At 47.5% G+C, this 14,291-nt stretch overlaps 1 protein-coding gene across 2 annotated transcripts in view; it reads right to left on the reverse strand.

Moving 5' to 3' along the window:
* ANO9 (anoctamin 9) overlaps positions 1-13,478 on the reverse strand; it is a 60,425-nt gene extending 46,947 nt beyond the window's left edge. For both annotated transcript variants that reach the window (XM_025198594.1, XM_006019208.3), the window contains exon 1: positions 13,308-13,478. In XM_025198594.1, coding sequence (XP_025054379.1) covers positions 13,308-13,313 — 6 coding nt within the window. In that variant the 5' untranslated portion in view covers positions 13,314-13,478. The remainder of the gene's footprint in view (positions 1-13,307) is intronic.
* Between the last annotated feature and the right edge of the window lie 813 nt (positions 13,479-14,291).

Genomic DNA, 14,291 nt, shown 5'->3' on the forward strand with positions numbered 1-14,291 from the left:
GCGGGGGGCCAGAGGCGGGAGCCGGGGGCTGGTGTGGGCTCCGCCGGTTCCGGGGAACTTCTCTGCTCCCCTGCTTCCCCTATGGCACCAGGGCCAGGGAGTGGAGAAGTTCCCCAGAGCTGGCAGAGCCCCCGCCAGCCCCACGCCCCAGCCTTCATCCCTGCCTTGCCACACCTTGGGGAGGAGCTGCCGCCTGCCCTGAGTGAGGCTCTGCCAAGTCCGGGACACTGCTCCGCTGCCCCGCATCACCTTGGAGAGCGAGGAGACACCGCCCCCACCTCCCCTTGGAGCTTACCTTCAGCTCCTCTCCCAGTGTGCAGCCTTGAAAAGGCTGTGCATGGCCAGACTTTTAGTTGTACGCAGCCATGCACGTGTGCACCTTAGAGGGACCCTTGCTTGGGGTGGGCAGTGGTGGTGCTGGGAGTGGGGCTACCGGAGGAGGCTATGGCAAAATTTGGGGTGGCTGCAGCCCCCCTTGTAGCCCCTCTCCCAGCATTGTTGCTGCCCACCCCGAGCCCGGCCCAGCCCAGCCCAGCCCAGCCCAGCCCGATGCGACCCCTGGTCCCAGCCCACAGCTGCAGCTCACCCCGCCCTGTGCCCTCTGGATGAACCACAGTGTGCTGCTGCTACTGCACTGTCCTCCTCACTGCCAGGGCCAGACCACTTCAGGAAAGGTGCAGTGTGCAGGGCAGGGTGGGAAATGGGGATGGGAGGGTGAGGCACCTCCCTAGCTCCATCTTGGTGCCCCCACCTCCTTTGAAAGACCCTCTGGTTTGTGCTCCACTTACCCACGCTTTGGTATACTATTGGCAATGAATGAGATGTCTAAATGGCTTCTAGGTGCTGGGTGTGATTTGATTCCACCCTATTCAAGTCCCTGAAAAACAGTTAATATAAAAGATTGGCAGGTCTCCCTTCTGCTTGCTGCTTTTTGTAACTTAATCTTATGGTTAAGATAATCATGTGCCACAAAAGAGGGGCTTGAGCAGGATGGAATGGGATCACCTCTGGCTGCGTGTTAAGCATGCAGTGGGTAGTCAGGCTATTACAAATCTGTGGTACAGATGTTCTTTACTGCACACTCCCTCCATAGCTGACCATTACAACAGATCACTGTCTGATAGACCTATTTCCAATGACTGCTTCATACAAGAGGTCCCATTGAGAAAATCCGAATTTCAAGCACTATGAAGTTCAGGAAGGTTCAGATTCAGGGGCTTTGTTCAATCAATTTTAAAGTTAAGAGTAATTTGTGAAATTTGGCTCTGGATTCAGAACCGCCGCAGAAAGTTAGCAGTTGTAGAGTTTGGTTCACTCTTGTCTCCATTTGAAATGATCATTCAGACCCTTTCTGAGGGGCCCTGCAATTAAATGTGCTGCTTTGGAGTCTACCTGCTGGCACTGATTCAACTGGCTTTGGTGTAATTACAAAAGTTAAAGGAAAAAACTGTTCCCCGGGCACGTGAATTGTTCTTGCTTCAGAAGTGCAACTGTGGGTCAAATCCAGATTTGGTGTAAGCAAGTGAAATTCTATTGACTTTAACGGAGCTAAACTGTGCTGACTTACACCAAGAATGGGTGTACATTACATCTCTTGTTTATGTTACATTTGTCCCACTATCCAATTTGCTGAGGAAATGTAAGAGCAGCCAGAAACACAGATTACGAGAGCAGATGAAGCCACTCAGAAGGGAAGGTTTGGTCCAATGACCGCAAACTCAGCAGTGGAGAACATCAGAGACAGTTCCTTCCTGTTACTGAGAGCAGTCTTTAAACAGCAATGGCTCGTGACACATGCATTGACTTAGCTGGGCTCAGATTCAGTGGTTTGGTGCTGGTTTGAGCAACTCAGATTTGTACATATGTTCTCAAAGCAAGTATGGATCCACAAATTTGCCTCCTGGATATTGTGGCTCACAGTTGAAATGTATGTAAAAGTAACTAAGATTACAATTATGGGAAATAGGACCTGTGATTTAAGAACCATTTAAAATTGATCCCCTGACGCTTGGTTCAGTGCAAAGGCAGCTCCAGCATACAAGCGTGTAAGTTCCTTCCTTGGTCCACATGATACTTTCCTTGTGTAGCCTGGGTAGTACCTAGTTGTGTACTCTCCTCTCCAATCAAAGGGAAAAGTTAGCAGAGCAGGGGCACTGTGGGGTGAAACTGCTGCTGCGTACAGTTTCCCTCCTACCCCTATAGAGTAGACTTGGACACTCTATGTACAAATTTATTTAATAATAAATAAGAGTTAAAAGTGGAACATACATATGTATACAGGACCTGGAAACTATATGTAATGTATATATACAATCCTACACACCCCCCTCAGGATTCAGGTAAATATTGTAAAAAGATCAAAACCAAGGTCTCAGATAAAGATGATACAACCTTAAACTCTATAAAATGTGAGCTCACCAACAAAAGACACAAATACACCAAATATAAGGCACTAACTTACAAAATATGAGGTGCAAGAATATCAGAGATAAGCTTAAACCTTGAAAGACACAAAGTACAACCTGGGCTGCCTCTGAAGCCATGGCAGCACTCCAGAGGGGGAAAGATCCCCAGTGCCCTCGACCACACAACTGGTATAGTCCACAAGGGAAACCTCCAAACCCAGGGGTGCCTCCCCTTCAGGCTTCTCCACCTGAGGTTAGGCTCACTGATGGGCGATTCCCCCCTCCACTGTGGGAAATCCCCTTTCCTGGCACTCATGACTCCAAAGCCGGATGAGGCCGTCCCCATCTCCCCAATCATGATGCCTTCTGGCTCAGCAGGGGCTCACAGCTGCCCCCAGCTACCCCCCTGGTAGCCTGCTTGGGGCCCTGTGCATCATTCCTTGTACCGGTGGCTCTCCCTTATGCCAGGTGTTGGAGACCTGAGCCACCTTGTGCAGCGCTGGGGTCTCGGACCGCTCCCAGACCCTCCATGTGCTGCCTGCATGCCAACAGCCTGGCCTCGTGCCAGAGGTTGGAGAACCCGAGCTGCCTCAAGCAATTCCCAGGGCCTGTTCCTTCTCAAACCCACTGTGCACCAGCCTGTGCACTGCTACCTGGCCTCGTGCCACAGGGGTTAGAGACCCGAGCTGCCTCGAGCAGCTGTCAGGATCTCAGTCCACTCCCAGACCCAGCATGCACTATCCGTGCACCAAGTTCCTGGCCTGGTGTCAGGGTTTGGAGACCTGAGCCACCTCAAGCAGCTCCCAGGGTCTTGGTCCGCTCCTGGACCTGGCGTGCACTGTTCGTGCACTGCTCGCCGCACTCCCTCATTGTGGGACTGGCGAATACGGCCACCTGCCGCTTCCCATCCAGCAAAGGGGGTTCTTTGGCCTCTTCAGGGCAAGAGCTCCACCTCATTGACCAGCTCTGCCAGCTCTTCTTCACCCACCCTCTTCACTGTCCCTCGATGCAGACACCCATGTGCCAGGCACACTGTTCTTTTATTCCCTCCGGAGGGTCTGCCCCTGGATTGCAAGTGGACCAGTCAGGGAGAGGGGGTGTAGTCCTCACCCAGGTCCGTGCTCTTTGCCTTGCCCAAGTTAGGGGCAGGGGAAGCCTCTCCCCAGCAATTACCTGATTGGTGGGAATGCCCCACCAATCATCCAGAGCCCCTTTCAAGCCGGCCACCCAGGCTGCTGCGGACAAACACGCCACACTTGTTAAAGCCCTCTAACTTGCTAGCCCTTCGTTAGTGATTGAGATCTGTAGTTTTACCTCATCACTGGGTTACACAATTCCTGCTCAGCCCACAGGACTGAAGCCAAAGGAACTTGTCTGTCCACCAAATCCATGTTGGCAGCTCCTGTAACTGAGATCTGGAACACAGCTGATTCTCTGATGATCTGCAGCAGTCTGGACTCTTTAAGACATTCAAGAGGAAAAACCCAAAACATTCAAACCAGCTTGTTACATAAAAGTGTTTCTACAATTGTTTAAGGTTAAAGATAGGAAGACTGATTTAGTCCAAACAGAAAGGTCTATCAACACAACTCTGGGATTGTGTTCAGAGCATATGAGCCACAGGGAATCAAAGAATTAAATAAGTGTGCCAGAAATTAGGCCTAATTCCTTCAATAAAGGAATTATTCAACTTATTTCCCCTTCAATTTCTTCAGTTTGGTGAGCCAGCCAGAAGAAAGCATCGTTCCAGTTAAGATAGGAAGAAGATGGAAGGACTTAAAAGAGTGAAATAAGTGTCATAGCTGCCACCCACCCTCCCATCTCCTAGTACCTTGGGATCTGCCATGACACCACTGGGTCCTCACCAGCTTGATCCTGAAAGATGTCCTGAACCAGACCAAACCACATGACATCACCATCTCCAGTACCTTTTCCTAAATTCTGAACAGCATCTGGAACATGAAACATGAGTTTCGGCTTTCACCCCCTCCCTGGGGTATCCTTTTCCTTCTCTACTTTATTTCTTCTGTTTCCAATATGTCTTTCTTCTTTGGGTTTAGTAACAATCTGGCTTAGCCAGCCAAGGCTCCATCTTTTGCCACACTGCTGTGAGCTGTGAGCAGGGAGGCAGTTAAACCTAATGCCTTAAACTGTCCAACATTGGTACAAATGGACCAAGTCTCATAGTGGTTGATATTTCATAGATTTCATAGACATTAGGGCTGGAAAGGACCTCGAAAGATCATCGAGTCCAGCCCCCTGCCCATAGGGCAGGAAGTCAGCTGGGGTCACAGGATCCCAGCAAGATAAGCATCCAGTTTGCTCTTGAAGGTGTTCAAAGTAGGTGCTTGAACCACCTCTGGAGGCAGGCTATTCCAGACCTTGGGGGCTCGGACAGTAAAGAAATTCTTCCTTATGTCCAGCCTGAAATGGTCTTGTAGTAGTTTATCACCATTCGACCTAGTTGTCATCCCTTGGGGCGCTCTGGTGAACAAACGTTCCCCCAGATACTGGTGGTCACCCCTGATAAACTTATAGGTGGCCATCAGATCACGCCTGAGCCTGCGCTTTTCCAGGCTAAAGAGCCCCAGGGCTCTCAGCCTGTCATCGTAGGGTCTGCTTCCCTGACCTCTGATCGTGCGCGTGGCTCTTCTCTGGACTCTCTCAAGCTTCTCCACATCCTTTTTGAATTGTGGAGCCCAAAACTGGATGCAGTACTCCAGCTGCGGCCTCACTAAGGCCGAGTACAAGGGGAGAATGACGTCCCGGGATTTGCTTGAGAAGCATCTATGGATGCAAGCCAGCGTTTTGGTCGCTTTACTAGCTGCAGCATCGCACTGCAGGCTCATGTTCACCTTGTGGTCAATGATGACCCCCAAGTCTCTTTCTTGCATAGTGCTAGCCAACATAGCACTGCCAAGCCTATAAGGATGCTGCGGGTTTTTCTTCCCAAGGTGGAGAACCTTGCATTTATCGGCATTGAACACAATCAGATTCTCGTCCGCCCACTTGCTGAGCCTGTCCAGGTCAGCCTGGATCACCCGCCTGTCTTCTGGTGTGGATGCTTTGCCCCAAAGTTTGGTGTCATTGGCGAACTTGGCCAGTCCGCTTCTGACTCCATTGTCCACATCATTAATGAAGATGTTGAACAGTATGGGTCCAAGGACAGAGCCGTGGGGGACCCCACTGGTCACAGGACACCACGATGAGTGACTTCCATCAATTACTACCCTCTGGGTCCGACCACGGAGCCAATTTTCCAGCCAGTGGATCGTGGAGGACCCAAGGCGACAATTGGCCAGTTTCTCCAAGAGGCGATCATGGGAAACCAGATCGAAGGCTTTTTTGAAGTCAAGATATATGACATCAATCTCTTCTCCCTTGTCCAGGTGATAGGCCACCTGGTCGTAGAAGGAAATGAGATTGGTCAAGCAAGGCCTACCCGCAACAAACCCGTGCTGGCTATCCCTTAAGATGTTGGCGTCGGCCAGTTCATTAAGGATGGCCTCTTTAATATGGCTGTATCCATGGTTGTATCCATGTGTTTTTCCCTAAGTGAGGGTGCAAGTAAGAGTCAACATCAAAGGCAGAATCTGTATTTTCTGTCTTTGCCTTTCTTCCTCTTTTATTTATCTTTCAAAAAAAAGTTAAAAAGGTTTAACAGTGGTTGCTGCCAGGGGACTGGGACAACTGAGATCTCTCTGACACGAAACCTTGAACCCAGTTTACAGTTTAGTGGGGTGTAGTGACAGGGTCACATTAATGCCTTTGACTCTCTGGGCCTATCTGTGCCACCAAATTTAATGTAACAATGCCCTGGTGTTTACTGGCTTCAGAGCTCTGACTTTCTTGTGCCTTTCTTTAGGACTAGGAGGGAGCTCTTGCAGCTCTGAAATTGCCCCTACACCCTTCCATTAGGCCGCATGGTGTGAGTGAGTGGCAGAGCTGAGAACAGCTCAAGAATTGCCAGCATCTCAGGTTTAGCTACTTGAAACACTGGACATGAGTCTAATCTGTGAGGGCAAAGCGCTCATCACAGCTGAGGAGGGGATATGTCAGACTGGGGACATAGAGGGGGCGAGGAGTGCAGCAGTGGTTGATAGCTGTCTTTTGCCTCTCTGATCCAATGGCCGCTCTCCATCAGTATGGTTTCCCTGGTGCAAGTTATAACCAGCCTAATGGCTGTCCTGTGGCTATTATGAAGCAAAGTATGGTTAAGGCACAGAGAAGCAGCAGTCCCTTTTCTTCAGCTATGAGTCCTGTACCAGACACAGGCTGAGGAATGGTGTAGGAGCTATTTGATTGGCTTTACACCAACTTAGGAATGCCCTAATAATGGGGAGGATCTTGCTATCTCCCTGGTCCCCTCACCGCTCCTTCTGCTCTCTCCTTAATTTGCTAAGACTCTCTATACAGATACCAGCATTTCAGATGCACAAGTGGTAGCAGAGATAGGAACTTCAGCATAGGCAAGCACTGGTATGTGAGCTACCATGTTCTTTTAGCAGGGTTAGGTGATATGGGGTGCGTCTACATGTGCCCCTATGGTGTCTTTGTTACTTCATCATCATTTAATACTTCCTTTTGGAAGCAGCCTGTGCCATGCTGGCAGCGCAGTTATTTTTAACCACTGTGTCACCATAGCAACATGCTATACCGAGGGATTGCGTTATTATGGCGACGTAGTGTCAGTGTCACAGTTTTTGCCCGCAGATGCTATGGCGCCATAGCACATTGCTATGGCAACATAGCATCATGTGTAGATGCACCCATGGTGGTTCAAACACAGGTGGCAAGTCCACACTTATATCCTCTTGTTGCTACCACAATATCAGTGATAACTGGAAGTCTTTAGAGGAAAAGGTAATTTAGGATTTGCCTTGCTTTCTTCACTCAGGAATTTCCTGGGTAGTTACCTTTTGCTCCACCTTCTTTCTGGCATGCTTTCTCTCTTTGGCACCCTCCTGGGGTATCAGAACATCACTGCAGGGAGCCATCCTGATCTCCCCCTGCAACTTTGGCTATTATTAGCACCATCCTAACTATTTGTGGCGTGTGACTGAGAAGGTGGTGCCCCATGGCCCATAACATATCCTTACATTAAGGGAAAGACTGCAGTGATCACCTCTTGGTCATTTACATTTGCCCCTGACTAGTTTGGGGCCTTTCCTCTCTGAGAGTGGGGGGAAATGCCCTGGGGATCCTAAATGCTTCCCCCTAAAATCTGTCTGTCTAGAAGGACTTAGCAGCAAACCTGATAAAGTTTATGTGTTCAGTGGGGCTAAATCCACCCCCTTTACCCAGGCAGAATACTGTATTTTCTTGCATACAACATGGCATGGAATAAAATATGCACCTTGTTTTTGAAAGGCATTGTGAAGAAAAAAAGGTCTTTCCTTATAGCAAGTGACTGAGTAGCAGCTGCTAGGGAGCCAGGCCTGCTCTTGTTTTGCTCCCTGCAGATTTTACTTTGGTTTTACCCAGTAAGTGCCAAAAACTGCTTTTACTATATTTCTATCATATAATACACACTCCAATTTCTAGCAGCTGGTTTTTGGGGAAAACTTGTGTGTTGTATACAAGAAAATATGGTAGTTGCACTGGGTGCGGAGGGATAGGGAAGGGACTCTTGCCCTGCAATGCAGATCCATTATACAGGGGCTGCCCCAGCCATAATGGCTTGTGTTGCCCACACAGTCTCTAGAATGATTTCTCTACAGTGGGAAGAATAAGGCAAACTTCACTAGAGCACACCTTTCAACCTAGCCCCTGCCCCTGCCCCTGCCCCAGTTTATCCACATCCTTTTCTATTTAATGTATATCCCCTGCATACTTCTGTACAGCAGTTTTGACATGGAGATCCATTCTGCACTACATGAGGGGATACATACCTACTAAATAGCCCTTCCCCCTACAAGGAAGCTCAGGCCTCCAATCGAGACTGCTTTACTGGGCAGATCTCAACTGCCCTGGAGAAAGAACCAGAGGAGTGATGGCTAGTCAATCATATTTAGAGGATTGCTTTTAGGAATTGGCTTGTAGATAAAGTAGATATTGCATTAAAACAATGGTCTAGGGGAATGACAAGGGTTAATTGATTTCTAAAAGCCTGTTTGTCACATACTTTCATAGCTTGGAACCGGACAGGGTGTCTGAGGCCAACAGACATACACATCCTGGGTAATTAAAAACATCCAAACTTTATTTCCATAATAGAGATAGGCCTGGCTCTAGGGCTATAGTACCCACTTACAAAAACCCTTGGAATTTCCGTTTTGGAATGAAATGACCAAATGAAGGTGTGTGCATATGATGGGTTTATGAAGATAGGATTTTGGCTGACAAAACAGAATGTGGACAGCATAGCCACATGGAAATCAATCAATGGTATCCGGAAATGAAAAGTCATCAGAGGAGAAAAGACTACAAAAGCAGTTTTCAGAACAACAAGTGGGCATTAGTCCCCGACCTCCAAGGTTGCTGACATCAGCCATTCAAGCAAAGAACCTCAAGGTGGCATTTACATACCGGCCGAATGCACCACTCGCCATGTGTATATTCTGGGTACTGGGGAATTCGGGTAATGTATTTTGTAGTCATCTTGCTTGCTTTGCCTGCATTACTCTTATTTCCTATTACTGTGTATCAATAAAATTCACCTATTATCAACCAGAGGAGTTGTAGTTGATCTAAAGGCTGTGCTCGCCTGGAGCAAGGTATCAGAAATGGGTTGTAAATCCAGTGCCTACAGGGAGCGGGAGTAAATGAGTATACAGCACCCTTTTAAACACAACTGCACATTCACAAGGCACATCATAGGTCCTTCTATGTAGGGTCTACACAAACCTGTTTATATGCTTATAATGTGAAGTTCTGGGAGGAAGAACTGTCATTTCCCCCTGTATTTGCCTGGTGTCCAACACAGAGTTTCTCAACCTACTGCAGGCAGGAGCACCTGCTCCTGCCACAGCCCTTCCCACTCTGTCCCTGTGTGCTTCTCCAGGAAAAAGAGCCATGCCACATCATTTTACCTGGAAGCAGTGGCAATAGTGCTGCAGCCTGGAGATTTATCTGTGCATTCTTCTGCTGCTCCACCACCACCACTGCACCCAGGTGGAGCTATCCTGAGTGCCTTTCTTTCTTGGAGGAGAATATGAGGCTAGATCCAGGAAGGGCTGGGGCAGAAGTGCCTACTTCTGCTGCAGCTGCCTCCAAATCTGGCTCCATGAAAGGTGTGTGGGGCAGTTCTACCTTACTGCAGTAGCAGCAGCAGCACCCCAATTGAGAACCACAGAGGTAAGGGGAGGCAGTACAACAGTGGTTCTCATCTGAAGTGTTCCTGAGTTCTGAAAAGATATGGGGCAGGGATCATTGAATCTAAAAAGGCTGAAAATCATTGGTCTAATGCAATGAAATCCTAGTCCCTGAAGAGGACTTCAGAATGTGCTACAACAATAATAAGTAATAATAATGCGAAGAAAGAGTCATTATATTTAAAAATACCAATCAAGCACCAAAACTAAATCCCAGTCTCTAGTAGAATGATTGGAACATACCCTATGCTAGTATATAACATTCAAGGTAAAAGACATTTTGTGAAACCTCAGTGGCTTGACAGTATCTGTTTAACTCTCATTCCACGTCGTCAGTAAGTTGGTTGCATAGCATATTTGCATATTCAGTAGGCATTATAGAAAACTTTATGTACAGCAGCAGTGGTGGAATAATGAAAAAAGTGTATTCACGAATAAATTATTCAGAGATTGCTGAAAACAATTGACAAATTCTGTATCTGAACCTCTCTTGAGATGGCTGGTTAGTGAGGAAAATAAGATTCACAAATCATTTATTCAACCATCAGTAGTGGGGGAGAAAATCATCATATAAACTATTATTTGAGCATTTTATTTCACCAGCTCTAGTATGCGGCAGTGTGAAGCTACTGTGGGCCAGATCTACAAGTCAGTCTAGCTAGGCTTAACTCATGGCCAAGGCAAATGAAAAGATTGCTTTAAGGCATTGGATATTGCAGCTGTTAATGAACCAGTCTCAATCACCAACATGCATCAGAGCAGTTCTTGAACTGCTGTAACTTATTCCAGCTGTCTAAACAGGTCACTTGAGGAGTCATCAATTGCTAGGATGTGGGGATGCCCTGATACACCCTGGGCACATCTACGCAAGTCACAGCACAAACAGTACTGATATGCTACTGCACAGTATTATTTGGCTACTGCACAGTACCATCACTAAAAAGCTTACTGCACATTATTTAGTATTTGATTATACAAATACTAAATTTAATGCACAGTAACCACCATGCATTAATGAACATGTAGATGTACCTCTTACATACCAGGGAACCACATCCAGGAGCAGGAGGGCATAAGAATTATTATGTACTCTTTGCAGGCATTCTCTTTACATGAGAAATTTTCAGAGAATAATTTAAGGTAGCCTATGGCTGTGTCATGGGGTGGAGACAACAGGAGGTAGCCAGAGAAGGATTATGGAATTGGTCAGGTGTGCTGGCAATGTGCTTGAATTCAAGCAACTTTAGCAACAACTCTGAATTCACTAAGTATGGAGGAAGGAGCTGTTGTATCTCTTCCCTTCCCTGTGTTGGGAGAGCAGCTAATCAGCTTCCTAGAGGACAAAAGGTAAAGAAATAGCTAATCCCCAGTCCCCTGCCCCACTTCACTGCTCCCCAGCCCCATTTTAATCTGCACTGGCCTGAAGTACAGTGTTCTGAAACATCAGTCTCCACTAAGGATGAGCCCTCAACAAGAAGAGATCATAGCCTGCTTTTCTATGTGCTGGACCTATGGTCACTAGTAGGCTCCATCAGCATACTAAATGCTACAGAGCTCATGTGGCTAGAGCCCTGCAACTGCTCATGTGATAAAGGGCTACTCATGGAGTAAAGAATTCAGGAGCAGGTACCTTTTTTAGTTTATGTCCATTAGCAGCTGTCTTGGGGTGGCACCTGCCTTAACAGTAACAACAATAGTATAACTAGGGTGAGCTGAATGTGGCAATCGCCCCCAGCACTGGCTAGTTGTGGGGGGGAGTAGCTACCACTAGCAGCTGTGAGATCATTATCGCAACTATGGCAGCAACCAGGCAAAAAAACAAGAAACAAAAAAAATCACAGCAGCATCCAGAAATCGCTGCTGTTCCTGTGCCCTGGGCATCCAAACTTATCCCTGTGCGGTTGAGTAACAAAATTAAGTTACTGGTCTTCCAAAATCATTTGTAGCAAATATCCTATGGGCATTTGTACATGATACGGGGGTTTAATTCTCCCTAAACTGAAGTGGTGTTTTAAAAAAAAAACTGCTTCAGCTTAGGGAGAATTAAACCCCCTCATCGTATACACACCCGATCCTTACCTGCCTCTCCGGTGGTGGGGAGGGGAGAGCGAGGGGCTGGTAGGCTGAGCTGTCCCTGAGCTGCGGGGGGGACGCTGGGGGCTGGTACTTCCCTCTGAAGCAGTGGCAGTGGCCCCCAGGTGGCACCTGCCTGTAGGCACCCAACTCGGGCAGTCCCGGGGGGTGCCGCAGCCTCAAAGGGAAGCACCGGGCCCCGACATAGCTCAGGCAGGCAGGAAGGCTCCAGGGGAAAAAACCCAAAAAGATCAGGCTCGCCATTTTTTTCCCCGCCCCCTTCAGTGGAGCCTGCCTTCCCGGGCTGCTGCCAGGCTGACTGCAGGGGTTGCCTGCACAGCCCCTGAGCTGCACGGGGCTTGGTGCTTCCCTCTACAGCTGTAAGGTAGGAAACTAAAACACCTCAGAGGTGTTTTAGTTTCTTGCATCCCAAAGTCATTTGCTGCATCCCAAAGTCACTTAAGGCTCATTAGGCCACGAAATATGCAAACAGCAGCGCAATTAACGCGCAATACACTGCCAAATGTGCAAACAGTGTAATTAATGCTGTACAAAAGGGTGCTTAACCTGCTTTAAAGTGTCATGTACAAATGCCCTATAACTCTGCACCTTGACCCTGGCCTAGAGACATTTGAAACTCTTAGGAAACTTCAATTGCATTGGTACATGGTATGATTTTCAAAACCCAGGTAGACAAAGCTTTGGCTAGGATGATTTAGTTGGAGATGGTCCTGCTTTGAGCAGCGGTTGAACTAGAGGACCTCCTGAGGTCCCTTCCAACCCTCATTTTTTATGATTCTATGATTGAATGTTTGCCAAATGTTCTGGTCTCCCTAGGAGACTACAAGAGTCTTTTGGGATTTAAAAAAATGCCTTTTATTTTCCAATTTAGCAGGGCATGTAACTTTACTTTTTTGTGAAGCAAATACTAAGTTAAGCAAGCAGTTAATTAAGCAAATATGATGTTTCACTGGACTTTGTAATGCATGGAGGGCCATGCTTCCTGCTACTACAAATCAGTGTACTACCTGATTTATACTAGACATAAGAACCATACTGATTTTTACAAGCTGAGGTTCTGGCTCCTGGTTAAACTCTCCTTTAACTCAAGCAAATGTAACTTTCTCAGTGGAATACGTTTCTTTCTCTCCCCACGTTTTTCCTCACATTTGCTCACCAATAATCTAAAGCTGACAGCAGCTAAACATAAATGAACTGTATAACCAAACCTAATCAGTGCAACTTGTGCAACTTGCAGGCGCCGTGGGGAACCGTGAAACCAACATGACAGAGTGACTTTGCTTAGTCAGTTTCATATGGGGAAACAGGTCATTCACTGACATGAGGCACTAGATTTGCTGAGTGTACTAAAAGCTGATTGTTGCGGTTTAGAAGGGCTTGGAGCGCAAATGTGAAAAGGATGAGATTTTAAAAGGTGCCGTGTTTCAAAGGCATGTACAGTCCAGAGAGACTGAATGCAAGTTAGTTGAGTTGCTAAGTGGTTTCTTTTTCTTACCTTCATGGTGAATTGGTGAAGAGAAGAATCTCTCCGTCTCTCTACCAAGATCTGCTGACAGGAGTTGGGTCTGGGGCAGGTCTTCTGGCTGAGGAAGTAGGAAGGAGAAACTGATGGTATCTTCTGTGCTCTGACCAAACCTGTTTTGTTTCCCCCTGCTCTCTGTTTCTGAGGTTTCACACAGGCTGAGCTGCCCAGACTTGACTTCCGTATAAGGCTCTCCCTCCTCCCACCTGTGACTCCCGTGACAGAAATAGAGAAAAGGAGGTGGGAAGGAAACTACCCTTTCACCCAGCCTCCCTCACCTGCCTATGTCTGTCAAGACGGGGAGTGGCAGGCCCAGCACCGCTTCCCATAGGCTTGTTGCTACCTTCATCAACCTTCACTCTGGGCCAAATCCTTCCAATATCCAACGCAGGGGCAAAACTCCATAAGACAAGATGTGCAAAGGTGGTGCCAGATCTAGGAGTCTTTTGTATTTTGGTGCCCTGTCTCTAACTGGGTGGCTAATTTTCGTAGGTTCCAGGCTCTTCCAGCTCCTGCTGATTTCAGTGCACTTTGGAAAACCAGACTCATGGGGCAAAAACCTGGACCTATTGAAGTCAATTGGAACTTTGTCCCTAGAGTCCAAAATCAGTGGTCAATGCTGTATGCTATTGTCACAAAGGGCAAGAGCACTGAGCCCAAGGGGCCCTTTCCCCTGGGCACAGTAGACTTATCTTTGAGTGGATTTTTTATGCCTTCAGTTCTGTATACCCTTATCCTTTCTTATGCTCTAGATATCCCTCCTCCATTCCTTATCCTCCTCCTTTATTCCTTCCTCCCTTCCCCTGGACCTTCTGCACCATTCCCCCTCCCTCTTTTTTAGGGGCTGTTGTCCTCCTCTTCTAGTGTGTAATAATAGTTGTCTTCCCTTCCCTCTCCCTCCAACCTACCCCTTTGCTCTCTTTTTTGTACCTACAATGTGGGTTGTATTATTATTTA

The sequence above is a fragment of the Alligator sinensis genome, unplaced genomic scaffold (assembly GCF_000455745.1).
Source record: "Alligator sinensis unplaced genomic scaffold, ASM45574v1 scaffold907_1, whole genome shotgun sequence".
NCBI lineage: Eukaryota > Metazoa > Chordata > Crocodylia > Alligatoridae > Alligator > Alligator sinensis.